At 41.1% G+C, this 26,290-nt stretch overlaps 1 protein-coding gene across 2 annotated transcripts in view; it reads right to left on the reverse strand.

Annotated features, from left to right (window-relative positions):
• Positions 1 to 11,856: 11,856 nt before the first annotated feature.
• Positions 11,857 to 26,290, reverse strand: part of LOC311606889 (uncharacterized protein) — a 37,554-nt gene continuing 23,120 nt past the window's right edge. Inside the window, exons 1-5 of one of the 2 annotated variants that reach the window (XM_084798283.1) lie at positions 17,733 to 17,819; positions 15,186 to 15,272; positions 13,643 to 13,849; positions 12,397 to 12,531; positions 11,857 to 11,996 (exon numbers count right to left, since the gene is read on the reverse strand). In XM_084798283.1, coding sequence (XP_084654409.1) covers positions 12,488 to 12,531; positions 13,643 to 13,849; positions 15,186 to 15,272; positions 17,733 to 17,802 — 408 coding nt within the window. In that variant the 5' untranslated portion in view covers positions 17,803 to 17,819 and the 3' untranslated portion in view covers positions 11,857 to 11,996; positions 12,397 to 12,487. Of the gene's footprint in view, positions 11,997 to 12,396; positions 12,532 to 13,642; positions 13,850 to 15,185; positions 15,273 to 17,732; positions 17,820 to 26,290 lie in introns of those variants that run through there. The other variant, XR_014782448.1, reaches the window with a different exon arrangement.

Here is a 26,290-nt window from a genome sequence, read left to right on the forward strand (position 1 = left end):
ATAATAAACTGCCTCTATGGTCACCATGACAACACGATCCACTCCGGTGCTGGGTGAGAATCCAGACAATGGCTTCGATGAGCTCTCAGCACCACCCTCAGGTTCCCCACAGGCCATAAACTGCACTGATAGAGGAAATCACAAAATTCTCAGGCCAGATGTTTATCACCAGGTTAAAATGTGATGACGCAGGATAAAGCGGTGCGGCAGAATCTGTGCCAAGGTCTAAATTCACGTTAGAGGGCTGGAGGAAGTGAGACTGTTCAGGAAATGATGGGCCAGGAGTTTCTGCCAAAGGCAACCTTTGGTACAGCTCTAACTTCGAGGGAACCAATCACCTTGACCCCACACCTACCCACTGTTCTGCTGACTTGAGCTTCCCTGGCCGGAAGCCATATGTCACATTGTAAAGTGGCTACCATCATACCAGTGTTGTCAGCCTGACTGGGCTGTGGCGATCACTGGGCATATGTTTTCTTCCACCTGGTCAAGAGATGACCACCTGAGCACTTGTAGCTTTAGCTTTCAGATTTGTCTTTGTGGGACTTACGTCTTACTCAGGCTGTCGGATATCCTGAGTCCTGTTTTCTCATAACTTCAACCCTGATGAGGATTCAATGGCCTTTTTTTTTTTCCTTTGGGTTTTCAGCTTTGAAGAAATAATGATATTTAAGGCTTGAAATTTAGTCAGTGGTAGAGCATTTGTCCACTACGGCCAAGGCTCTGGCTCCTCTACTGTACAACACAAACACACAAAAAATTAAACAATGTCTTTCATGCTACAGATTCTCTCTTGCCAAAGAGCATGCTGGATTGTGCATAATACTCAGGAATGCACTGAGACCGTTTGCTTTTAAAAACACATGGGACCATATATAAAGATGCCAGGGAACAAAGGTTTAGGCAGAACATTTTTTCTGGACTGGAGACAAAGTAAAGTTTGATATAATTACTTACATACATCATAAGTTCCTAGAGGACTATCACAAAGGGTTTTTTTAATGTCTTTAAAATTATAATCACAGCACAAAATATTTAAGCTTCAAATTGTTTGGCAAGTCAGCAGTTGACAGCTCACCACCTTTGTAGCCCCTCCTCCACTTTCTCCATTTCCCCTGACAATTAGCACTGCCCTCCCCAATAGACAGCTTGCCTTCTGCTTTCCTGTCCTCTGTAAATACATAATGTACATCTATGTAACATCTAGACTTCATGGCCAGGCATGGTGGCGCAAGCCTTTAATCCCAGCTCTCAAGAGGCAGAGGCAGGAGGAGCTCTGTAAGTTCAAAGCCAGATAGCTCTACAAAGGGAGTCCAAGACAGTCAGAGCTACACAGAGAAGCCCTGTCTCAGAAAAAAAAAAATTTCGACTTCACAGAAGAAAGAAAACACAGTATTTGTCATACGAGATTGACTTAAGTTGCTTAGTGCGGTTACCTCCACTTGCACCTATTTTCCTTCGAATGGCACAACTTCATTCCTCTTTATGGCTGAAAAAAATTCCCACTGTGAATCCACACCACACTTTCTGTATGCATTCTTGTTAACAGGTGCCTAGGCTCGCTCTATGACTTAGCTATTGAGAAAAATGTTGCAATAAACACAGATGTGAAATTACCTTTGTGATACATTGGCTTGGAGTCTTTGGGATTCTGAGGAGTTGTAAAGCATGGTCTTAAGAATCTCTACTTTTAGTTTTTGAAGCTCTTCCCTATTGATTTTTCAAGCAGAAGAATGAATATTCGAACCAGCTGCATATAAGGGCTCCTTTGTCCACACCTTGGCTAGTGTTTGTTGTTTTCTTGAGGACTATGATTGTGACTGTGCTAAGATTTTCTAGAATAGAGTATTAATTACAGAAGAAACAGCAGCTACTAGGCAAACCCACTATACAAATGCTATACTAGCCATGTAGGTTGTAGACTGTTCACCTTGCTGTCCAGACACATTAAGTCGTCTCCTTAATTTTGGTAACTATGAGAATGTGACTGGGTTTAGATAAGATCTGTGTGCTAGCGTATTTACTAAGATAAGGAATGGAAGAGCAGGCTGGCTAACTGAGTTACTTTTCCTACTGCTATGATAATGTACCTGAAAAAAAAAAAAGCAACAGAAGGAAGAAAGGGCCATTTTGTCTCACGGTTTGAAGGTGCCGTCCATCACAGAATGCAGTCCTGGCAGGAGCTGGGGCCTGTTGCTCATACTCCATGTACAGCTAGAAGCAGAAGGCAATGGATGTTTGAGCTCAGCTCACTATTTTCCTTGTATGCAGTCTGGGATCAAGGCCATCCACATTTCATTTGGGGGTCTATGGGTTCCTTCTCCCTTCAGGTAACCTAATCAAGAAAGTCCCTCTGGGTCTGGGTTTATGCCATGAGTGAGTCCAGGGCCGTCAAGTTGACTGCCAGCACTAACATCACTGGCTGAGCAGGGATTAGTATTAGTATTACAATTAGCATTCGATCAACGCATATAAAAATCTGAAGTGAAAAGCAGCTAGGCAAAGTTGGGATATTGCCCAGATCCAGACATCTTAATAATTATTAAAGTTATAGAATGTTATAACTAACAAGGGATCTCAGCTCAGCTCTACACTCACACTGCAGTTCCTCGACCTCCCTGACATCTGTGTATCCAGTCCTCAGTCTTCCAGCTAACTGTTCCTGAATGGTGTGACATGTGTGCATGCGGTGTGTGTGTGTGTGTGTGTGTGTGTGTGTGTGTGTGTGTGTAAAGGGAAGCATTTCACTGGCAAGATCCTGTCAAATAACGATTCAGACTGAGCCGGAATGGGCCCCAAAGCTATCAGGTACATATTCTGAAAGTTCTGCTCGCAACCTGAAGCCCTACCTCAATCTTTGAGGTACCTCCACTCCAGTAAAGCTGGACTCTCAACTTGACCACAGAAAAGAATGGAAGCCTTTCCATTCTTCCCCAGAAAAGCCAGTGTGGAACCCAGTTAGAGTTAAGAGATCGGTCAGTAGATTTTAAGCATGAGCTATAAAAGAGGACATGCTTGGCAATAAAGTATCACACACACACACTTTTGTGTGTTTTAAAACTGTATTCATATTGTTAATACTGAGTTACAGGAATCATTCTGTATTTTAGATACTAACCCTTTATGGGATCTCAGGTTGAGAAATGTGGTCTTCCAATCTGTAGGTTGTTTTAGGGTCGTTTTAGAAAAACATATGCTAAGTAATATATATTATTGTGACATTTTTATTTTGATGCTTATATGTCATTATAGTTTGACCTTATTTGTCTCCTACTGTCCTTCCTTATTCCTCTTCCTCTCGTTTTTCTGGTCCCCTCCCTCTGCTTTGATGTCACATGAACTCTATAGGGCTCTTTTATTCCCCCTTCCTTCCTTTTGTAAATCTTTCTCTCCTCTCATAGTCTCAGCTTCTTGAAAACTGGAGACTGTCTTTGTGTGTGCAGAGACTGGGGTGGGGGTTGTCAGTTGAGCTTGTAGACTCATGACTTTCTTTTGATGTTGATCCTGTGTTGAGTCATCATGTCTTCAAATGGAGTCTTTCCTTTAAAAGCATTCCTTCTTTGTGAACTGAGAGTCGCTTGGCCATATTTAGCTTTGCAGCGTGTGGTAGATAGGTTCTCTCTACTGCCCAGATTGTACCTAGAGTGAAGGTAAGTGTTCCAGGGAATGAGCTATCTCCTACATGCATTGGAGGTGTGAAAAGCAGCCATGACATTGAGAACTGTACAGGCAGGAGACTTGCCTTTCTACTTTGGGCCCTCCAAAGTATTAACCAATGGGAAACAAGTGTGAGGAGACAGTAGACTGAGGAGCTCCAGAGTTCTGGAGCTCCACAGCAATGAATGGCGCCAGATGTAGTCTCACCTGCAGACTACAGGCTCCGAACTATCAAACTCCAAGGTTATTCTCAGTTCACATGATATGTTTTTAGCCACTGAGGGCACAGTTACCTTTCCCTGGAAAACTGTCTCCTTCACCTCCCTACACTAGGGAGGCTCCTGGATGAAGCCATGTTTGCCTTGGCTTAATTCTTTTCAGTGTGCCACCCATTTTTTTCCTCTGTATTTTTCAGGCATCCTTTGTGAATTTTCAAAGCTCTTTTTCCCTTCTTTATTTGGGATAGACTTTTGTTTTTCTCATTCTTACTCTTTTCCTGCAGCAAGTCACACAAAGGCAGCTTTCGTCAAACTCTTACCCAAAAGTTTGCCTTGTAGGTTGTACACTGTTTACCTTGCTGTCCAGACACATTTGCTTTAATTAGTTCCACTCACCTAATTTTGCTTTTGTTAATATGTACTTTTGCTGTCATAGCTCAAAACTCATTGGCAAGACCAACATCAACAAAATTTGTTTTCCTGGGAGGCTTTATGGCTTCAGATCTTATTTTACTCTGTCTTGAGTTGATTTTCCCCCCTTCATTTTATTTTCTGTGTACGAGTGTTTGCTCGGCATACAGGTCTGTGTACCGCATGTACGGATCGGCAATGGAAGCAGAAGAGGGTCTCAAATCCCCTGGAACTGGAGTTATAGCCACTTGTGAGCTACCATGTGGGTGGTGGAAATGGAACCCAGGTCCTAATGTAGACTCTATGCAGCCTTGTTGAAAATTACTTGACCATGTATGAATGAGTTATATCTGGACTCCTTTGCCATTTACTCAAATCTTGTATCTAAACAATTAAAAACAAATAAACAAAAAATATCATTTAGGGACTGGGGATTTGGCTTAATGGTAGAGTATGTCTTAGCATGCTCAGAGTCCTAGATTCAGTCCACAACAGTGCAAAGCCAATCAAAAGCAAAGCCTAATCATTTAAATGGCATGTTCTTGGCTACATTTTTTTTTAAAAAAAAGATCCAGATTCAATGCAATATATGAGAATCATGTGGCTTCAGCTCTTTTGACATTAAGCACACCTTTTCTGTGTTATATAGACTCCTACAGTCAGTAGTCCATAAGCCACTGAAATTATGAATTGGCTCATTAATATTTATTGCTAATCACTTCTTAAACACCTGCTTTGTGCCAAACTCTCTACTAGGTTTTGAACTATTAATTAATACATCGTGCTTTGTGTCAGAATATCACCCTATATGCTGTGTATTTTTACACAGATCGTTCAAAATGCTAAAAGAGCAGAAGTTAATAATTTGTTTTAGTAATTAATTCTTGCTTCTCTGGCTCAGTGGAAAGACTGATGTAATGAATCTTTGCAGTCCCACCACTTACTTCAAAGTCAAGATATCCTAATTATACTAGTGTTGAAGTGCAGTAGTAAAAGTGAATTAGGAGGAAGGGGAGCTGCTGAGATGCGATCCAATCACTGGCTTACAGTGCAGGTGGTTCTGCCTCAGGAGATGCTCAGCCTTACCAGACATATGAGTGTGAAGGCCAGCATGCAGTTAAACACTGTAGGAGTCCTGACAGAGGCAGTGGTGGTAGGACATCACAGCCATGCTGTTAGCCACAGAGGGTCATGTCTTAGGCTCTTGGGTGGATGCCTCTTGGTGGATTATATGAACTACATAATAAGCCCGAGGTCCTAACTTCTAGGTATTTGTTTTTATGCGAGTTGTTTTAAAAAGTAAAAGGCTTGTTGTGTAAATTGTTACAATAAAAGTTGTATGGTGAGGTGATTCTTACTAACCACCCCATTCCCTGGTGTTAACTGCAAATTCTATGGTCATGCTCATTATCTGTCCCACTTCTTCATGCTAACCATGGGGTTAAGCTGCTTATAATGATGCCATGAACCTAGAGAATCCTTTTCTTCTTCCCAAGACTCAGGCATTTTCTACAGCTCTATATATCATGGACTTGTGGATTTGAAAAGCTCAGAGCAGTTGCAGCGGCCCCTCTTTCTGCTCCAATAACACATTGCTTTTTATACAACTACTTTTTAAAGAACTAGCTGCCCCTTACGTTGTATTTCCATCTCAGCTCTTTCCGAGGTTATTTCTCAGAGGTCTAGGGGACTAGATTAATTCTAACAGTCCTTAAAGACAGCAGAGGTAAGGTAAATTTTGGTTGTGTTACCATCTTCGGTTGTTCTTTTGTAATCACTGTTGAAATTTATTTAAAGTCAAGATGATGTGGCTCTGTTAAGAATAGCCTAATACTTAAATAAAGAAAATATTATTAGTCTTGGACAATTTGAGGATGGCACTCCACTAAGATAAAAAAGATGCATGGTAAGAAGATACAAGGAAGCAAAAATAATAAATAAGCAGGTCTACAGAGTGCTGGGAATCAGAACAAAGGGACTCGCTAAGGCAGTGCAGTGGAGCCTGATTGATGCAGCAAGAAGCTGTCTTGTCTATCAAGCCCTAGATAGAAAACCACTGACTCACTGTCTGGTTAACAGGTAGACTTTCTGAGAATTACAGGTAGCACCAATAGTTCGCCATATTGCTTTCTCTAATTCCTTTCTGTACATCAATTCTTTTTTCTTTTATTCCTTTTCATATGGGCTTCATCTTGTTGACAAAATATTTTATGTGTAAAGTAAACAAAATATCCTGATCAAAGTATTTAAAGTGATTGAAGATGCTCAGACACAGCACTTTCAAAAAAAAAAAAGATAAACTGAGTTACTGAGCAGAAACCACTAGCATCTCACAGAAAGATAAGATCAGATAACATGTTTGCTCAGCAAATGAAAAAAAAAGGTAACGTTTTTCACATGGCTGGAAATCACAAGCGATACGGCTTTGACAGTGAAATCTTGCCTATGACACCAAATGAATATATAAGGAAAGCAAAATTAGGTGAGAGGGATTCACCAGCCTAAATACTGCTAGGTAAACAATCCAGAGACCAAGGTATACATTTCAGGTAGCGGCAGACTAGGAGCAGCCTCTGTCTGACCCGCTGAAGGAACACAGAACAAACAGCTGCCAGCCGAAGGAACTCTATCCTTAAGAGCAGGTTTATCAGCACTGGCCTCAATTCATGCTTAGGGTTTTTTTCCCCACGCATTAGCTCAAGCCCCAACCTGGTTCCAAGATTCATAGCTTGAGCAGTTCTAATCATAATGCCGACCAATAGCACACTGTTGCAGACTTCTGTGTCCTGCCTACACGCAAGAGGTCCACAACACAACACGCTGGAGCTGATGAGCCCCAGCAGCTCCATGTAAGAGAGCAACACAAAATTCGTCTTCCATTCCTCTCGCCATAAATGTGAGGTTCGGAGACGGAACAGCTCCAGCTTACACTATCAGAAACGGGGGTTAGGGAGGCATCTCTGAAAACCATTCCCATTTCCTGAGTGGTTTTGCCAATTCCTATAAAACTGTAGGGTCAGTAAGACTTGGATTTATTGTTGATGAGCCTTTCTTCACATTTCCTCCACTCCACTTGCTTCCGGGAAAAACCAGCCTGCACTGATTGGTGGGATGGTGATGTTGAGCACAGATTCTACGAAAGATACTGTCTGTTCACCTTCTTGAAAGTCCTTGCAGGAATCAGGGAATATATAATAATAAACAAATAGACAAATTGCCAAGGTTCATTAGTTGTTTTTTATTGTTTTGCCATTTAATTCTTCGTGTCTCCGAGTCCGGGGAACCCTACTGGAGTTTTAAAAGCCATTGGCCTAGCACATACACTTCAAAGCTAGACTGTGCGGGCCACTGCTGCCACCTCCAGTCCCACAGACCAGGGAGCGCTGTTCTGAGCCACATGGGGGGCACCCTGCATCCCACAACCTGCCTTCATAGTGGGGGCTGGCACAGCACTCTGGAGTGAAGAGGTTTGTATACTCCCTTGTGTATCTCTGAGACAGAGTGAAGTGCCAGGAGGTCTCCATTAGACTACCAAAGTCTTCAGCTGTCATGATTGTTGTTGATCTGGGAACTCTGTGAATCTGCCTACTGACTTGGGTGATTTAACCAATGTATATTAGGCACTGAATTATTTGACCATGTTCGGTTTTGTGCCATGGATTTATTTTTCAAGGATGTTTCCTTCGAGTATGGCCATATATAACGGGAAAGATATAGCTATCAGGTATAGGTGTAATGTCATGGTTCTTCATTAGGCAATAATACGTTCTCCAAGAAAATGTCCAAAAAAAGCTATTCTGGTGTATACACAAGAAAGGGTCTGCAGAAAGAGAAGAAAGAAATAGGAGGTAAAAAGCACTGAATCCAGGGAGTTTTAGGAATAGGACAATGCTGTTAGGCAAAACGAACTATTTCTGCATCTGCATTGTAGGGAAGCAGTGATCGATGTAACTGTACCTATCTCATCAACATCATCTCACTTTCATCATTGTAGCTACCTCCTGGTGTTGTCTTGCCCCGTCATCCCAGTCACTGCCGCAGCTATCGATTGGCTATAACAAGCCACGCTAGATGTAATGCCTTTGAACTAAAACAACTTCACTTGGCCACAATTCCATGACCCAGAAATTTGTGCAGTGACCAGCAAACACATGTTTTGTTGTTGTTGTTGTTGTTGTTCTATCATCTGATATTGAAATGTCTAAGAAAGTTTGCATAGAGTTACGGTCACTGGAGGCTGATGTAAGCTAGAAGGTCACAGAATGCTTCACTCAATGGGATGCCTCGGGGTACATTCTTGTAGCCTTTTTTTCTCCATGGAGCTAGTTTGGGATTTGTTTACATCATGGCAGACTACATGCTTACATGGTATCCAGGTTCCTTAGTGACAGAGGCAGAAACTATATTCTTATTATTTGTGATGGTGGGCAAATAGAACCCACAGGAGGAGGAGAGTACAGGGATCCAACGCCGTGTTTCTTAATCTATCACCTCTACCAACCCAGAGTGTTATTCACCAAGACAACGCCAAAACACGAAAGCGCACTTCCCATTCTCAGCCCGTGAATCATATTCTCTGCCTTTGAAGATCCCTGATACCTGAAGTCAAAACAGTTTAATGAAACCAAATGTCTCAAATTAGTGTCTGCCTTATTGTTTCTGCTCGTTGGGGAGGGGATCAATATTAATGAAGAGAGAAGCAGTAAACAGTGCTAATGAGGATAAAGTAGGAGAGACCCAGCTAGTGTGGGGATGTGTTTTGGCGGGCTGGGAGGAAAGCCACCAATGAGTATGACCCGCCTGTACCTCTAATGTACCTACAATAAGCACAATATCAAAGTTAGCACCATGAGTACATTTTTGGCAAATGACGTCTCACAAAAGTCTTCTTGCTTGCCCAAAGACCAGACGAAGAGCCAAAGCTCCAGTCAGTTGACGGCTGTACCATGTGAAGAATTGATTTTCTTATTCTCAGCTGTCAGAGCTGCTACAAAGAGTGAGTTTTAATTCTGGGGATGTTATTAAACTCCTTGCTTAACTGGCAGAAAAATGGAACTGCTAGCTAGGTGACGATAGAGCCGCTGTCGGATTGAATGACACCTGTCAGAGTATGATGAATGACCCGCTCTTCCCCACAATCCCCAGTTCTGTCACTCAGGTGAGGACCATTAATCTTCATCCCGGGCCTGTCAGATTAGGAACCCGTGACGACAAAATGCCTTGAAGCATTTACCCACAAGATACATGGAACAATGCGATCTTCTCATTGTCAGAGCCATATCAAATTAGCATAATTTATTATGATTCCCTCCCCCTCACTGCTTACCTCTGTACCACTCCCCAAAAGTAAATGGGGACTAGATGGAATTAGACAGATGGAGTATAGGACCAGACTGCCAACTACCAAGGCCCCTGCTGAGCCTGATGGGGATGGGGGGCATCTCTGCACACCAATCAAAAAGCTGGCAGTTCAATTACAGAGTAATAAAGGGACATTCATCATTCAATTAGGCACCTGTCATGGTTTCACAAAAGGGAAAACTTCTAACCTGAGACTCCAGGGAGAAGATGCTACAACCAGCAGACAGGGAAATAAATGAAAAAAGGACAAAGTCAATTACTAGCCAATGAGTCGAAAGGATATGCTTTAAAAATAAGGGGAAAGTTCTCCCTAGGCAAAAATCAGAAAGTTGGATGGCCTTACCCAGATTAAAAGAGGCTAATATTAAGAGTAGCATGTGCCCTCTTCAACAGTGCATCTCCTGATTGAATTTCCCCTTTAGAAGCTGACCTGAAAACTAAATTTTATAAGAAAAAAAGAATCAGAGGCAAGAGTAATACCGTTACTCAAAAGCTTTGTTCCTTAAATGACTAAGACATAAGGGCAATGCGGAGAAAACCAGCATGGACACTCAGCTCCAACGTCCTGCTGTACTGAAGGCGGTGATCACAAATGGCATTTTGAAAATGTGATGCCCTGTCAGTCACTGAACATAGAGTCTACAGAGTTGATTTGTATGTGCTGGTAATTGAAGCAAGAATAGGACTTTTTGTGGAAATAAATTTTAAATTATTTTGATTTTTTTAAACAAGTTTATTTTTAAGACCTACTACCTAGTTTCTATGCTCATTAATAATCAAGATCCCCCCCAAAACACACACGCATGTGCGCGCACGCACACACACACACACACACACACACACACACACACACACACACACAGTTTATCATGTAAGGTAAACAAACAGAGCAGACCAGACCATTCTCCCAACCCAACCCAGACAGTGGCTTTGTGGGGTGCCCAGAAAGCAGTGGAGGAATTGGATGCTGCAATTTCTCCCTCTACTCTTGGAACCATTCTGCAGCCCAACACTCTTTGCTCTGGGCTTAGAACTATTTTACCAATCTGTTAAGACAATAACACAAATATTGAACAAAAATATAGGAAGAAGAAAGCCTTTTTGTGTTGTAAAACAGTCATTTAAAGAAAGTATTTATGTTCTGAATGAAAGTCCACACATGGTCAATGGTAAAAAAAGAAAAAAAAATGATGCCTGATTCTGATAGCATTGCTCTGTAGACTGTCGAGAGGCAGCTTTTAATTTACAAATCATTTCCTTTTGCAGTGATCCAGCCATAGGCTTACATATCCACCATGAGTCCTCTTTCCAGGCAGCAATTTTGAAATGTGCTTTTAAAAGGCCCTTAGATTATATCATGACCCCTTTATTGGATTTCAGGAAGTAATTTCTTCTTTTTTGTTTTCAATTTCTTTTTTAGTTTAGAATCTTCTTAAATTCTTTTTTTAACTTTCATAATCTCTATTTGAAAAAATTCTCTATGTTTTCTCTAGATAAAATACACAGGCTAGCTGAAATTAATTTTGAAAACAACTGAAAAATTGTCTGATGAAATATGAAAGTTCTACATAGAAAATAGATAACTTTGGGCTTGGTGGAAATACTGGAAAATGAACTTTTCAGGTTTTAAGATCATACATTAGGGGGAAAATCATATGTTATATATTAATTCAATAGAAGTGCATGCCTATGTGTGCATACAAATTATAGGAGATGCTCTCTCTCTCTCTCTCTCTCTCTCTCTCTCTCTCTCTCTCTCTCTCTCTCTCTCACTCTCACTCTCCCTGTGTGTGTGTGTGTGAGAGAGAGAGAGAGAGACAGAGAGAGAGAGAGAGAGAGAGAGAAAGAGAGAGAGAGACAGAGAGAGAGAGAGAGAGAGAGAGAGAGCACATATGTGGGCACATGCACACACACACACACACACACACACACAGAGAGAGAGAGAGAGAGAGAGAGAGAGAGAGAGAGAGAGAGAGAGAGAGATCACACAATATATCATAAATATATTCCTCTAAGTATGTGGTTTGAATTTTTATCTACTGACAAACTTGAAACTGCACAGTGCAGATTACTTTCTGTTGTGCAATAAACATATTGGCCAGCTATCTCTGCTTTTGTTTTCATATCCCTTAAATGTTCACACTCAGTAAATGTATTTTCTAGTTTAATAAGCATCAAACATACGTTGCTAATTCCTTGATGCGAATAGGCAGAGAGGGAGAAAGCTATTTCCTATCACTTTCTGCCAACATTTCCTTTCTTGATAGAGTGCTGGTGATTCATGGTGTCCTTTTAAATCCAAGAGAGGTGGCAGCAATTTTTCAGCTTTGCATTTGGAAACTGGAAACACTACAATAAATATGGTGAAGGGTGAAAACAAATAGGATTAGAGTTACTTGGTATTAAAACTTCTAGGAGCATGCAAGACAACTCAGTGGATAAAACTACCAGCCACCAAGCCTTCCCAAATCCCACAGTGGAAAGGTCAGAGGCTAACTACCAAAACTTCCCCTCTGACCTTCCTACTCACAGCCTACTATGGGACATGTGCACATATGTGGGCACATGCACACACACACACACACACACACACACACACACTTAAATCAAATTTAAAAATGCTTCTGGGAAATAAGATTGTACTTTTAAACTCAAATTTAAGTTCCTAATTAGGAAAAAGTCTTACTAAATATCATCACTGATGAGAGAACAAAGATTTGTGGTTTTTATACATAGCCAACGTACATACATTTTCATGTGAAACTGTGCCTTGCTGGGTTATGGAGTGGTGATGTTAGGATACAATGTTTGCTCAGAAGGACTAATTATTAAACAGGAAGTTAAGAAACGCTCGGTTTCCTTTCTTTGAATTGAGCCTCTTCATCTGCAATGAGAAAGAATTAAACTAACTCCCATTACAATCACCCCCAGTGTGATTTTTTTTCCCTAAAATTGTTTTACACTTCCAAATTTCATTGTTACCCAGACTTCTATGGTGGGGAGAGGCCAGCGCTAGTCTAAAACTAGCCCCCCACATACCACACACAAACACACACACACACACATACACACACACACACACACACACACACACACACACACACACACACATACACCTCCAAGGAATAGTGAGACATCTATGAGTTACTCTTCCTTGCTGTGGTAAAACATCATGACTAAAAGCAACTTATGGAAGAAAGAGTTTATTTTGGCTGTGATTGCAGAGGAATAAGAGAGTAACAACATCATGGCGGGAGGGCATGGCACACCAGTGGGAACAGGATGCTGGCCAGTCACGTCTCAACCCCAGGCACAAAGGAGAGAGGAGTGGGGGAGGGGGGGAGGCTTCGAACACCCCAAGCGCGGCCTCTGACATACTTGCTCCAGCAAGGCTTCGTGTCCTCATAAGCCATCCGAACGGTGCCACTGAGAACAAGTGTTCAAATGCCTAAGCCTAAGGGTGACATTTCAAACCACCCCCAAGGCTGTGTCGTATTTTAAAACACACACAGTCGGTTTAAGGGTAGTGCAGATACAACAGCGAATGCAGGAAACCCCACGGCCTCCGGTCCTAGGAGATCCTCCTGGTGCTCACATTTGAGAGGGGGACACAGGACCTGGAGTGTGGTGTCAACTGCCTGAGTGTAAACTACCTCCAGCTTCAGCGATTTGCTTCCATCAAACAACAGGATGAGTTAAGTTGAGATCAGAGAGAACTTACTAGGCAAGGAAGGGCAAATCAGTCCTGAGCTAGCTCTTTTGTAATATGATCCAAACTACAACTATAAGGATTAAAATTTTGAAAATGAACTCAATTTTTTTTTTTAACCATAAGACTCAAATGGGGAAAAACTTCAAATGGAGTGCAAAGACATGGTTCCTTATGTGTCCTCCACTGGGACACACACAGGAGGTGACAGGGATCGAGCACTGTCCACCAAAAGGCATGTCGTTATTTTTATACTAATAAGAAATATAAATAAGACAACTTCAACCTTTCCTTGGGGTGCTCACTATCTTCAGAGCTGCTTGTCTGTCTGTCCGAGGACATCTTCCTTGATTCAGAGCATTGATTGCTGTCCCTTCTCTCACAGGTCGTGTTTCATCAGCATCGCACTCCACGGGCGTTTTCCTGCTTCCTTGCCTCTCTTCCCTGCAGTAACAGTTTCGCTTCGGTAACAAATCGCCATGTGTTTGTTTAGCTGTATTGCAGGGAAACAACCCAGTGTAAATGGTACTGCGTGGATCCCTCCACCGAAGTCACAAGAGCATGTACAGCTGTGACCAGGATCCATCACATGCAGGCAGTGACAGCCACTACCACTGCCGCTTGTCCAAAAGTGAGCATCAAACATTCATGAGAAAGCAGGTTCTGATTTCAGAGATACAATGAGGGAAAACTACGTTTTAGGATGAAGGCATAGAATAAACAGTACAGTGTTTGTGTCATCTGTAAGCAACCAGTCTGAGGGCCTCAAGCATCTCTGCCCATCCAAGAGTCCCAAGGAACTATAACAGCTACCTCAGGCCGCCTCCACTCATGCTCAGCATGAGTCACTGGCAGTGGCCATTAGTAGGCAGAAGGCCTACAGAGCGGCTTTTAGGTTTCTGCAAATTCCACGCATTTGAAGCATCTGAGAGGGTAGCCACTTGTCCCTGGCTTTGTGTTCTACTCAGCCAAAGCTAACGAATACCTGTGCACATCCACATTTCCTTCTCTTTGCCTAGAGTTCCCTTCCTAAGAAAGCTAAAACTCTTCGTTCTGGTCTCTGCTTGAATAGTCATACTGTGTAGGGGATGTCACGGTCTAACTTGTCAGTCGGCCTTTCAGACTGTAATAACTCTGCTGCCCGCATTCCTGCCTATCTAGGACACAAATAAGAACATATTTCCAGCCCTGGGTCTCCCTGCCATCTTCCTACACAGAGACAGTCAGTGTGGGTCAGTACTACACCCCCTGTTGCAGCACTTCCTGAGGGACAGAACGCCGTTTTCTTGTTGACCTTGAGTGAGCAAGCCACCCGTCATCTCAGAGCAAGCCCCCCCTGTTCCCTACTCCAAAGCTTATGCATCCTGAAACTCCACTCTGTATCTGGAAAACACACTGAAACGTTCCTCATACTTGTATTCATTGTAAATTTGTCCCTAAAGCTGTGCATGATTTCAGGATGCGGCTGGCTCTAAGTTCTACGTGAGTATGTAAAATAAACCTATTTGCTACGGGGGTGCCATCCAGAGCTGTGTGTCACGCATCAGACCTGCAGTTACGTCTTCATCTACGTGACCCTAGCTCACAAATGTTTTTAGCTGTTTTAGTTGGTTTCCTATGGGAACCTACTTGATTTCGTTTGGAGACCTGTGGGTAACGCTGAGGCCTCCACTTCAAAGCCTTCAACGTAGATAAGACTAAGCAATAGCCATGACTCAGCAATAGCCATGACTCAGCAATAGCCATGACTCAGCAATAGCCATGACTCAGCAATAGCCGTGACTCAGTCCTCAGATCCACCCATTCCCTTCATTTACTCCTTCACTCACCCATTTGGTGTGTACCATCTTCTAGGAATTCACAGTTTAGTAGGGAAGAGTCGTTTATAAACAGGCAATTACAGCACGGTCCATTATCTTTAATGTAAAGACAACCTTCAGCATTAAAAGCACAAGTCAGGGTACCCTTACTCTCTGACACCCTCAGAAGCTACGATTTCCCCCCCAAAAAGCCGACTTCCGTTATCAAGTTTGACATCCTGCTTGGCTAGTGAGAGGAGACTGCCTTTGACCACAACAAAAGAGAAGGAAGGAACAGAAGGCTTTGTTTACACTCCAAGTGAGGAAATGGAGGGTTAAAAAAGTAATCACACCAACGCAGAAAGAGGAGGACGGTAGCAAAGTATCAGGAATGCAGCTGGATGAATAATTGATGAGCTGATAGCCTTACCGAGCATCTCATTAATATGATGCTGCAGGTTCATTAAGTACTATTCCAGGCTTGTCTTAGAGGGGCCTCCTGAGTCTTGATTAGAGATTGTGTGGCTTTTGCTTCGACATCAGAACTTTGGGTTTTAGGTTCCGACAACTGCTCCTTAAGCTTCGATCCTTTTACCCCAGCACCTTTTGGAAGCTCTACTTTATCCTCCCCCCTCCCTTCACTAATCATGGGCTTCTAACCATGACAGGCAGTCCTAGTAAATAATATATCAAGATAAATGATAATTGTTCTCTTTTAAGTGTCTCCTAATGAGCATCATAAATTAAAAATTAATATTGCAAAGACTGTATGAATAGCATCAAATCCATAAACAAAGCAGCGGGTATCACGCTTGCAAATGAAAGCTAACCACCTTGTCCTCTTTATCTTTCCCCGCCCCTATTCACCCTCCCCCAGCTCCTTTACCACTTTACCATCTCTAGCCCAGATTTCCAGAACTCATATTTAAGCTACCAGGAATTACATCACACACAATACTCTCTCTCTCTCTCTCTCTCTCTCTCTCTCTCTCTCTCTCTCTCTGTGTGTGTCTCTCTGTCTCTCTCTCTCTCCCTCCCTCTCCTCCTTCTCTCTTACACACACACACACACACACACACACACACACACACACACACACCTGCTACCTATCCTGTTGGATTTAGTATGACTTGAAGACTCAGTCCCCTCCCCCAACCTCAACAAAAAAATCACTTATTTTCCTTAGTCCAAAACCAGCTTTAGATAGACAAAGTAGAGTTGATTTACAAAATGCTTTCAGGGAAGCCCACAAACTAGGTCAAGTCCCATAGAACAGATGATAAGAAAGTCACATTTATTAACATCAAATAACTTCTGTCCTACCGCAGAGAACTAAATTTCAGACTAAGTCAACATTTTGGGAAAGACAGCACCACAATGCTAACAAAAGCTCATCCTCTCCTCATGGGATTATGACTTTACTTTATTAGATCTTCGCCTTTTTAAAAATAGTGCTTTTCTGAATTTCACCAGTTTTCTACACTTATTATAAAAGCTATAATAGAAAAAAAAAGAGAAAATATTAATCAGAAGTGAAGCACTCTTTTGTCAGGCACACTCAATCTGGTTACAAATGTTTCAATGGCTCACATTTTAGGAGACTTTTTGCAAGTCATTCCCACTATTTAATGGCCATCTAACGGAAGGGAAGCCTTAGTCAAAGAGCTGTCCAAATCCCTTTGGCAAATGTACGGATGGCCTTGGCCAGTGGCATTATCTTGTGTATCTAGTGCCCGAATGGAATTCCAAGTCCACATGTGTTTCTCAGTGCTGAGGGTGCACACTGGCCCCATCTATGTAAAGATTCCAACCATAATACAGTTGCGTCATATTAAACTTTAGTTGAGCTCCTATTGGTCAGAAAAGACAAAGCTCCCTAAGCTCTCACCTACTCCTGCGTTCCGCAGCCTGTCTCCTTGTCTCTAAATGTTCTCTGCCAAGGCATTCTATCACAGACTAGGGCAAGGACTGGGTCTTCTCTTCACACAGCTACAAATGGCGAAAAGTCAGAAGCGACTCGTTTTCTTGGCAACTGGGCTACTACAAAAAAAGTTGGTCCCACTCCAGGCTGTTACCAACTTCCTTTCACTAGCCTTAGCTGAAGGCCACCCTGTGCCTTTGTGAGGCACACATAAAAGACCTTGCCGGTGGCAAGGCAGCTTCTGTCACCAATAGAGACCCTACAACTAAAAGGTTCTGAAAATGAAAACCTAGACTTCTATCTCCCTGGGCTTCCATAAAGCCAACAATGGCTATGCCTCTCCAAACCAAAAGGAGCATAAGAATACATTCATTAAACAAATTAAAGCTGCTACAAAACCAGGAGAATTCTAAAAACAGCAGTAATGTGGCTCTATTTGCTAAAACCGTCACCATGGAAACAGTAGAAACAAAGTGCAAAACAAAGTGTTTCTAATGTTCACTTTCTCTTCTGTCAACATTTCAGAGAAACTTCTTGAGCAACACAAACCCATTCATTGTTCTAGAAGTGTTTAGTTCTTGCAGAGAATATATGGACAGAGATCGATTTCACCAGTGTTCTGGCACCAGATGAAAAAAAAATGTGAAATCACAGACCTTCAAAGCAGAAAGAGATCAGGAGAGCCACAGAGATCCAGCCCTTTGTGCAATGCAGGTTCAGGGACATGGCATCATTCCTCAAGGTCACAAGTGTCAGTGAAAAAGAAATGAAAAGAGGACTTTTCTACTGTTCCCTTAACATTCAAATAGCCAGTCACTCAGCTGGAAATCAAGAGTTAATCCAGACACAGGTCACTGGCAACTGGCCTTTCTGTATTTTTCCAAGCAAAATTAAGGAATAAAGTGAAAGATTTCACCTAAATTGTTTTGATTTGAGTCTCTGATCTCCTTTGAAAACATTAAAATAAAGTAGTACAGGCAATATGGTATATTTATGGCACTTACACATTTAATAGAGTCGTATTTTACATAATATTCCTGTAACGGTTATATCTACATGTATACATGTACATATTTGTATGTATGCATGTAATTTATATGCTGTGTTATGATACCAAATATGTTTTTCTACTCTGTTCTACATTAAAAACTACGAGAATTTGCTGTAATAAGAATTTTATGTTAGGCTCCCATCAACTACCACCATCACCAATAATGTAAAATCTAAAGTCCTCATTAAATGTCGGGCTACCTTGTACTGAGTACTATTACTACAACCTGGACTGTCTTTCTAATCCCATCCCAGTACAATGTCTTGTAGTTTACTAAAAAGGGAAACAAAGTTGTGAAGCTTGAGAGAAGGGTAAGCATGCCGTAAGTGAAAGGGAACTACAACTTCCATGAGTTAAAATGTGAATTTTTTTTTAAACCTCCTCAAATCAAAGTTTATGGTAAGCAGCAAATGTGCTTAGCTCCTAACATACAGATAGACAAACTTTGAACTGCACTGATGCTAAAGGAGAAGATGGGGATTCAGACTTCAGGCTCACCTACTAACAGGCCATGCAAAACACCTGACAAGATGGGGATTCAGACTTCAGGCTCACCTACTAACAGGTCATGCAAAACACCTGACAAGGTTCTTAATCCTTCTGAGGTCCAGCTGAAAAGCGAAGGTTGGGTAAGAGCAACATCTCCTTTGAAGACATTTTATGGATGTTAATACCCAGCCCATAGCAGCCCATTTCATCACCAGCAGGTCCAGAGGTCCTTTCACCAACTCTATGCCCTCTACCCTTGTGTGGGCATTTGTGATTCTCCAATGACTTCTGAAAAAATTACCTGAAGAAATGGAAAGAAGAGCTTTAGGTAGAACCACAGAAGAAAAAAAGTCACTCTGGGCTTCTTCAGTGATGTGTAACCAACTCCAAAACCCAAATACTATCATGTGGCTCAGATTAAAAAATAATGCTTAGCTGTATGAGGTGGCTCATGCCTGTAATCACAGCACTGGGGGAGGCAGAGGCAGGCTCTACAAAGCAAGTCCAGGACAGCCAAGACTACACAGAGAAACCCTGTCTCCAAAAAAATAAACAACAAAAAAACAAAACAAAACAAAAAACCAAAGAAACAAAAAAGGAAGAAAGAAAGCTTTTGGGTATAGCTTACTGATCATTTTTATTTTTTATGAATCTTTTCTTGCTTTTTCATCTGTATTTAAACAACACACATACACACACACAGTATAAACAAAAGATACTTGAAGTCTAAGAGATGGTACCCCAGATGCCTTCGAGTGCAGTTCTGTGGGGACCACTTTTGAGGTCTGGGATTAGCAGGTGCCCACTCAGATGCCCCTGTGACTGTGGAAGGGGAACCAGTGAGCCAGCTCTAAAACCACCATTGCCAACTTACACAGATGCAACTGTGACATGCTGTAATGAAGTGAGTCATGACTCGGAGATAACCATTTCTGAGGATGTTCTGTGGACGGACAAGTAGCTAGAGGTCACAGCTTATCTAAGGAAACTCAGTGATGAAAGGGACAAAACACAGAGACTTGTCCTCAATTTCCTTAGGCGAAGTAAAACTAACACTAGAATTGAACTTGTGAGTTGTGACAAAATTAAAGATATTTTTTGTAGAATTCGACCCAATATCTAATACATAGCAGGTAGTCAGTAAACATGTCTGATTTTATTATGGTGTCATTGAATCCAGATCATGATTAAAAGATCAAATATGATGAAGTGTTGAACAATGTGTGGGTTGAGGTACATTCTGCTGTAAATAATGAATTTGGAAGGCATTGAACTGAAAATTACTGCACCTTTCATGGTCTGTTTTGTTCCCAAGACCCTACCAAATGCCTTGGAAGAGTTAAAAGAAACCAAATGGCCACCCCTAGATGATTAACAATTTCTTTATTTTATGGGCAAAATGGGTAGCCAGGAATGCATACAATTGCAATAGAGTTTGGACCAATGCTCTCTCGGCATACCTTAGCCTTGGTCATGCCAAAGAGCCTTCACAAAGCTTGGTCTTTTACTCCGTGGTTGCTCAGCATCTCTATGAGGCTAAATATATGTTGTTATCTCAAGGAAGTAGAGAAAAAAAGTGGTGAGAGTGCAGCAGTTTGTCTGAAGAATGCACCGTTGGCCACTGTGTTCTCAAATGTGACAATGAGCCAGATGACAATGCCACATTGAAGGCAGCTCCCATGCGCAAATCACGCCAGTGTTCACTTATTTTCATAAGCTATAGGACAGTCAGCACAAGTCTTAATTTTACTATGTATATGTACTACACAGATGCTTGAATGGCTGACAGGAACTATTTTTTTGGTGGGGTGAAGGAGAATAATAATGCACACTAATTGAAAGATATCTGAAGAAGAAAAAAATTTTTTTAAATCACCCAGGCTATCCACAAACCAAACACGAGAAATGAATGAGTTTTTGGCATTTGGGACATTTTAGTGTTATAAAAATGTAGACTATAGAGCTATTATATCAAGGAATTTATGGGATGAATATTATAATTCATTGAATGTCAGGACTTATCTTTTATTCATATAGTTACTGTTTCATTACCAGAGAGGGAGGTTTGTCAAAGGTTAATTATTTTAAATTGCTCTGGCAAACTTATTTTGATTTGTACAATTTTTTTGAATAATCATAGGTCTATCTATTCATACATCTTTATGAGGCATCTTTTAAAAAAATAATATTCGTTGATGAGGTGGTTAAAGCTAGATAAATGCATCCATATGCTATCTCTAAAATATATTCCCATTAACTCCAGATGTAGCTCAACAAAGAATTATTATTTTTATTGATATTATCATCTATTTTAGAACTTTTGTTTTTCAAGAAAAATAGATGCAATTAAAAATAGCGAGGACGCTGAGTGGAGTGGGTGGCACAGGCCTGTAATGCCTGAGTATGGATTGGGGAGTTAAGAGGGGTTATGAGCTCAAGGTCATTGTCAGCTACATATTAAGTTCCAGGCTAGGTGGGCTCCATGAGACCTTATTTTACATACATATAAATAAATATGTGTGTGCATACATATGCACACACATACACACACATATATACATGTGCGCGAGCGCGTACACACACACACTTGAAAGTTGAGGAAGGACAGCAGGTTACCAAGAAGAGACTTGATACCCTATGAACATATACAGGGGGAGGTAATCCCCCTCAGGAACAGTCATAGGGGAGGGGAATAAGGGGAAAATGGGAGGGAGGGAAGAATGGGAGGATACAAGGGATGGGATAACCATTGAGATGTAACAAGAATAAATTAATAAAGGAAAAAAAAAAAAGAAAGTTGAGATTCCCATTGAGTTAGCTCATAGTATTATTCATCTCTGGACCACAGTTAGGAATCCCCTTAGAGGGAGCATGAGAAGATTTCCTGCATCTTCTATCCCTCTACTTCTGTTTTCTGGGAGTGTCCTTCAGCCAGGAATGCACATTTTCTCAGCTTGATAACACATCCTTGTAGGAGACTGCTGGGAGACAGGACCTACGCCTTCAAAGATTGAAAGAAAATTTTGAATTATAGGCTTAAGTTTGAAGGAAGTCAGATTTGAAGTTAAAAATTAAGACTCCAGTGTATCTTTTATACGCAGTGTATTGTGTAGAATCTGCCCGCACTATCTTCTTCAAAGCTGATTTCTTCCACGAAGCGTTCCTCATTAATTGCGCTCATAGTGTTTTTGTACTTGTCAAAAGTTTGTGTGTTTGGTTTATATTTTATTAATATGTTCTTATTATTATGTGGATTCTTAACTATTTATATCCATGAGAGTTAGGCAGGTATAATGTGGAAAATGCTTCGCTGGAGGTCAGCAGAGCCAGACTTCTAGATGAGGTCTCTGGCTGTTAGCATGTAGATTAGCTACGTGGATCAGGCTGAGGTTCCATTTCTTTTATGCCATAAAGCAGCAAGAGAAGCAATCCCTGTGCTTCTCAAACTCAGCAACGTGTCACCTGAACACTCCCCCAAGTTTACAGAACTCTGGAGTATCTACTTTGAGCTAACATCTCAAAGAATGGTGAGCACCATTACTATCCAGCTTTAAGAATGTAGGTATTAAATGAATCGGGTGAAATGCTATTTTAACACAATACGTCCTTCTCTTTAGTATATAGACTTTACATCACTCATTTCATATTAAAAGCCCCAAGGCTACAAGTTCCATTCACCTCTTAATTATTTTACTTTTAGCTCATCTGCTTTCCTTTTAGGTGGCTTTATGAACAGACTCAGAAGGTGGATTGTTTTTTTTATATATATAATGTGATTTGCTAAACATAGCTGAGTTTGTGTCAACATATTGCCAAAAGAATGAACATTTCTTCTGTCAGAGGGAAATAATAATGTACCATTAGACAAAATTATCACTTCTAACCAGTTATATAAGTCTTATGCATGCGCCACATATGTTTCTGAAATATAGACTAAAAGGCATGGAAATGGAATGTCAAGACTGTAACTCTGCTTAAATCAAAGCCAGGGGATATTGCTCTGAAGAGGAAATGCTGGCTTCAAGCAGAGCAAGTAAGAAGTGTTCTCTAGAGTAAGCAGAGAGCCCTTGGAAGGGCCCTTCTTGTACTGCTCACATCCAATTGTTTAAGTACTAGACATATAATTGACAAGAAATACTGACGCAGTTTAGTGTCTCTTATATTAATATCAGTAAAATCCTAACACTTGAACCTTCCACTAAAGAAGCATCTGTGGTTTTAGAAAGGGTTTCAGAAGAGAAAAGTGGTGTTGGAAATGAGCCAGTAAGAAAACAAAGGGCATCTGTAATTATTCGGAAGGAAACTAGAGGAATATTGCAAGTTTCACATAATACCATGCTGTGATATCTTAAATGAAAGAGGTAATGCTGGCCAAAGGCTGATGCTTCGTCTCTTTGGCAAATGGAAGCAGATAAAGGCATTTATTTTGTCAAGCAAAAGATGGCCGTTTGGTTAGTGTAAGCAGATATGTACGTCCTTGATAGGATGAAGTAGAGTAGAGAATAGATGGTTACAGAATGAGTTGTTCTTCAGTTGACAAGTTCTTGGTCAATAATGTGTAAGGCATATCCACTGTGTGTCTGCATTTGACTTACATCGTCTCACTGAATGAAAATTCTCCTCTGTAGGATTGTTATTATAAGAAAATTGAGGTCAGAAAGAGCTATATAATTGCCCAAGTTCACAGGGCCAGCAGAATTGCAAGTAGTGGACATCTCTACTTTCTTTGTTGGGGTGGTAATTGGCACGCAGTTGTGATAACCTTGGCATATACCACCAGCAAGTACTACAGCTTTTTCTCCATTGAGCTGCCAGGACACTGCCACTGGTTTCTATTTTCACTTAAAGTCTACAAGAGAGAGGAAACTCATTGACAGCTTTGATATGGTAAAAAACCTTTTCTAATTTGACATTTGAATAGGTAATCTACATATGTATGTAGAATACCTATGCAGATACTTTATTCTTACCCATTTTTCACGGTGCAATTGGATCTCTTAGATAACCAAGTAAGAAATTTCATCTTCAAAACAGCATTCTTGGCCCTAAACAAGTGCTTCTAACAATGGCAAAATTGAGCTCACTCATTGGCCGTTGTCATCAATGACTACCAGAAGAAGCTGTTCTGTGTCCAATGTCTTCTACCAGTGACAACTGGGATATTTCTATTATTGTTGTTCAGTAACAAAGCCCTGTAAGTAAGCATTCTCCCCCAAAGTTCCACGGAGTTCATCTTGATCACCTCTGCATGTTTCTGACTGCTCTGGGATAGCACTGGAAGGGGAGGACCCCCAGGGGAACAGCTGATTAGATTTTGGCAAGACCTACCAAACATCTGCTACAAACAAAAGACATCTGCATATTTCACATTTATTTTTCATAATTTACAGAAGCAACCTGCCAAAATTCAGCAAGGGAAAATCGACTAGCACATAATTAGCTTAAAGTTCGCTTGCTTTAGGAGTGCGAGCATGAAGCCCAGGCACTCACCTGGGGGTATGTCAAAGATGGAACGGCAGCTTAATTCGGCAAAGCTGTCTTGGATCTTGTATGGCAGGGCAGAAACCTACGCCTTGCTAAGCTTAAAAGGAAGGAATAAAATAAGCCAGCCATGATAGTATGGGCTTCCTTTGTCTTCATGTCAAATAGAAGGCCTCAATGCCATAGGCATGTGCAAAGATAATATCACTTACTAAGGCAGATTTGACTAGGCAGAAAAAAAATTACTTCAACCACATGTTTCTGCAGTGGTCAAGTAGAAGATGATATGGTGCCATATAGATTTCAATTGGAAACTATATCTAGGATACCTCTGTGTGTGTGTGTGTGTGTGTGTGTGTGTGTATTTAACACGGTGATATATTTAGCATGGTGAAAAAACTGTGTGGATCTATTTTGTTTCAAAGCATCTCCAAATCATTACCGAAACAGGTGGCACTTTTACTAAGAAGGTAGAAGTTTATTTGTAAAGTGATGAGTGTGTAAAGAGAAAGGCACGCTGGACCGCATGCTCAGTTAACTAGTATTATCACAGCCTGTGGAATAAGTCCAACAAATTCTCCACTCTATAAGCTATATCTTACACGCTGAAATTCAAACTTTTCAAGGTTAACTACTTCATTAATATACTGAACCTTGTCTACTAAGATATTTTTTACTAGGATAATAAAAAACTTTGGATAAGATTTATTTTTTCAGTGTAGCAAAGAAGTCTCAACCCTGTTTCCAACGGCAAAGATGTCCTCCCTCTCCTCACCCGCCTCTCTTTGTATGTGTGTATATGCGTGTGTGTGTGTGTGTGTGTGTGTGTGTGTGTGTGTGTGTGTGTGTGTGTGTAAATATATACATACTAAGTATGGGTTTTGCAAGACTTTTTAAATACAAAAAGCATATGCATAGTTAAAGCAAAGATCTGCAAAACATTAGGCATTGCTTCAAAACATTTGTGACACTAGACCCCCCAGTGAGAAAAGAAAGTGGTATCTTGATGCAGCCAACTGTCTGTGATCTTGAAATCATAGTCATTGTCTTGGAAAAGCAGCTATGTTCCCAACTTGCTGATAGCAGAGGACACAATACTGAACTTCTACAAATCTCTGCAATCATACTGGGTTATTCCAAAAGATGTAAAGTTAGGCACACAGTAAGGAAGCATCATGTACAATCCAGCCCTGTGAATAGATGGTAGGTGATGACCTGCTCAAGTGAAGGTGACATGAGTTTGCCTGAAATTGGCATGCTGTATATGCTTGGTTGTCTGTTTGGTTTTTGTTTTAGCTTCTAAGAGAGCGTCATCACACTGCCCTTGATCACATGATCCTCTGGGCTCTGCCTCCAGGTTGCTAGGATTAAAGACCTGCACTAACACACCTGGCTCCACCTTATGTTTGGGGATCTATTTTAGAATTTCAACTGTAATATGTGTGTGTGCCAAACTGGTTTGAAATACAAGATGCAAATTTACTCAGGAGTTAATATGAACACTGGCTTTTAATTCTGTACTAAGTTACTGCTTAAGAATTGCTGTTCTGCTATCCTTCCTCTGAGTGCCACCAGGTCTCCCCCTCCAGGGGACATGGTCAAAGGTGAGGCACCAGAGTACGTGAGAAAGTCATATCCCACTCTCCACTTTACTGTGGAGAATGTTCTGACCCTTGGCTAGAGAAGAGACTTGATACCCTATGAGCATATACAGGGGGAGGTAATCCCCCTCAGGAACAGTCATAGGGGAGGGGAATAAGGGGAAAATAGGAGGGAGGGAAGAATGGGAGGATACAAGGGATGGGATAACCATTGAGATGTAATAAGAATAAATTAATAAAAAATTTTTAAAAAAAGAATTGCTGTTCTGAAATATTGACTGTTTTGCTTCCAAAGCACTAAAAGTTTTAAACTAATATTTCATACATACAAGCCTTTTAGGTAATTATGAATTATAAATTCTCTATCCTTTGACCTGAGACTTTTAAAAGAGCTAAAACTTGTTTTCAAATAGAAGGAGGTTGGACTTGAGGGCTTCAAACTTGCATCTGAATTATGATTCAGCCATCTGTATGCTTGTGTGATGATTGACCTTGGTTGTCAGCTAGACCAGATCTGGAATCAACTAAAACACAAGCCCTGGACACTCCTGGAAGCGATATTACTGGTCATATTGTTTGGAAGTGGCAGACG

This window comes from Acomys minous (genome assembly GCF_964271855.1).
Source record: "Acomys minous genome assembly, chromosome: 10".
NCBI classification, from domain to species: Eukaryota; Metazoa; Chordata; class Mammalia; order Rodentia; family Muridae; genus Acomys; species Acomys minous.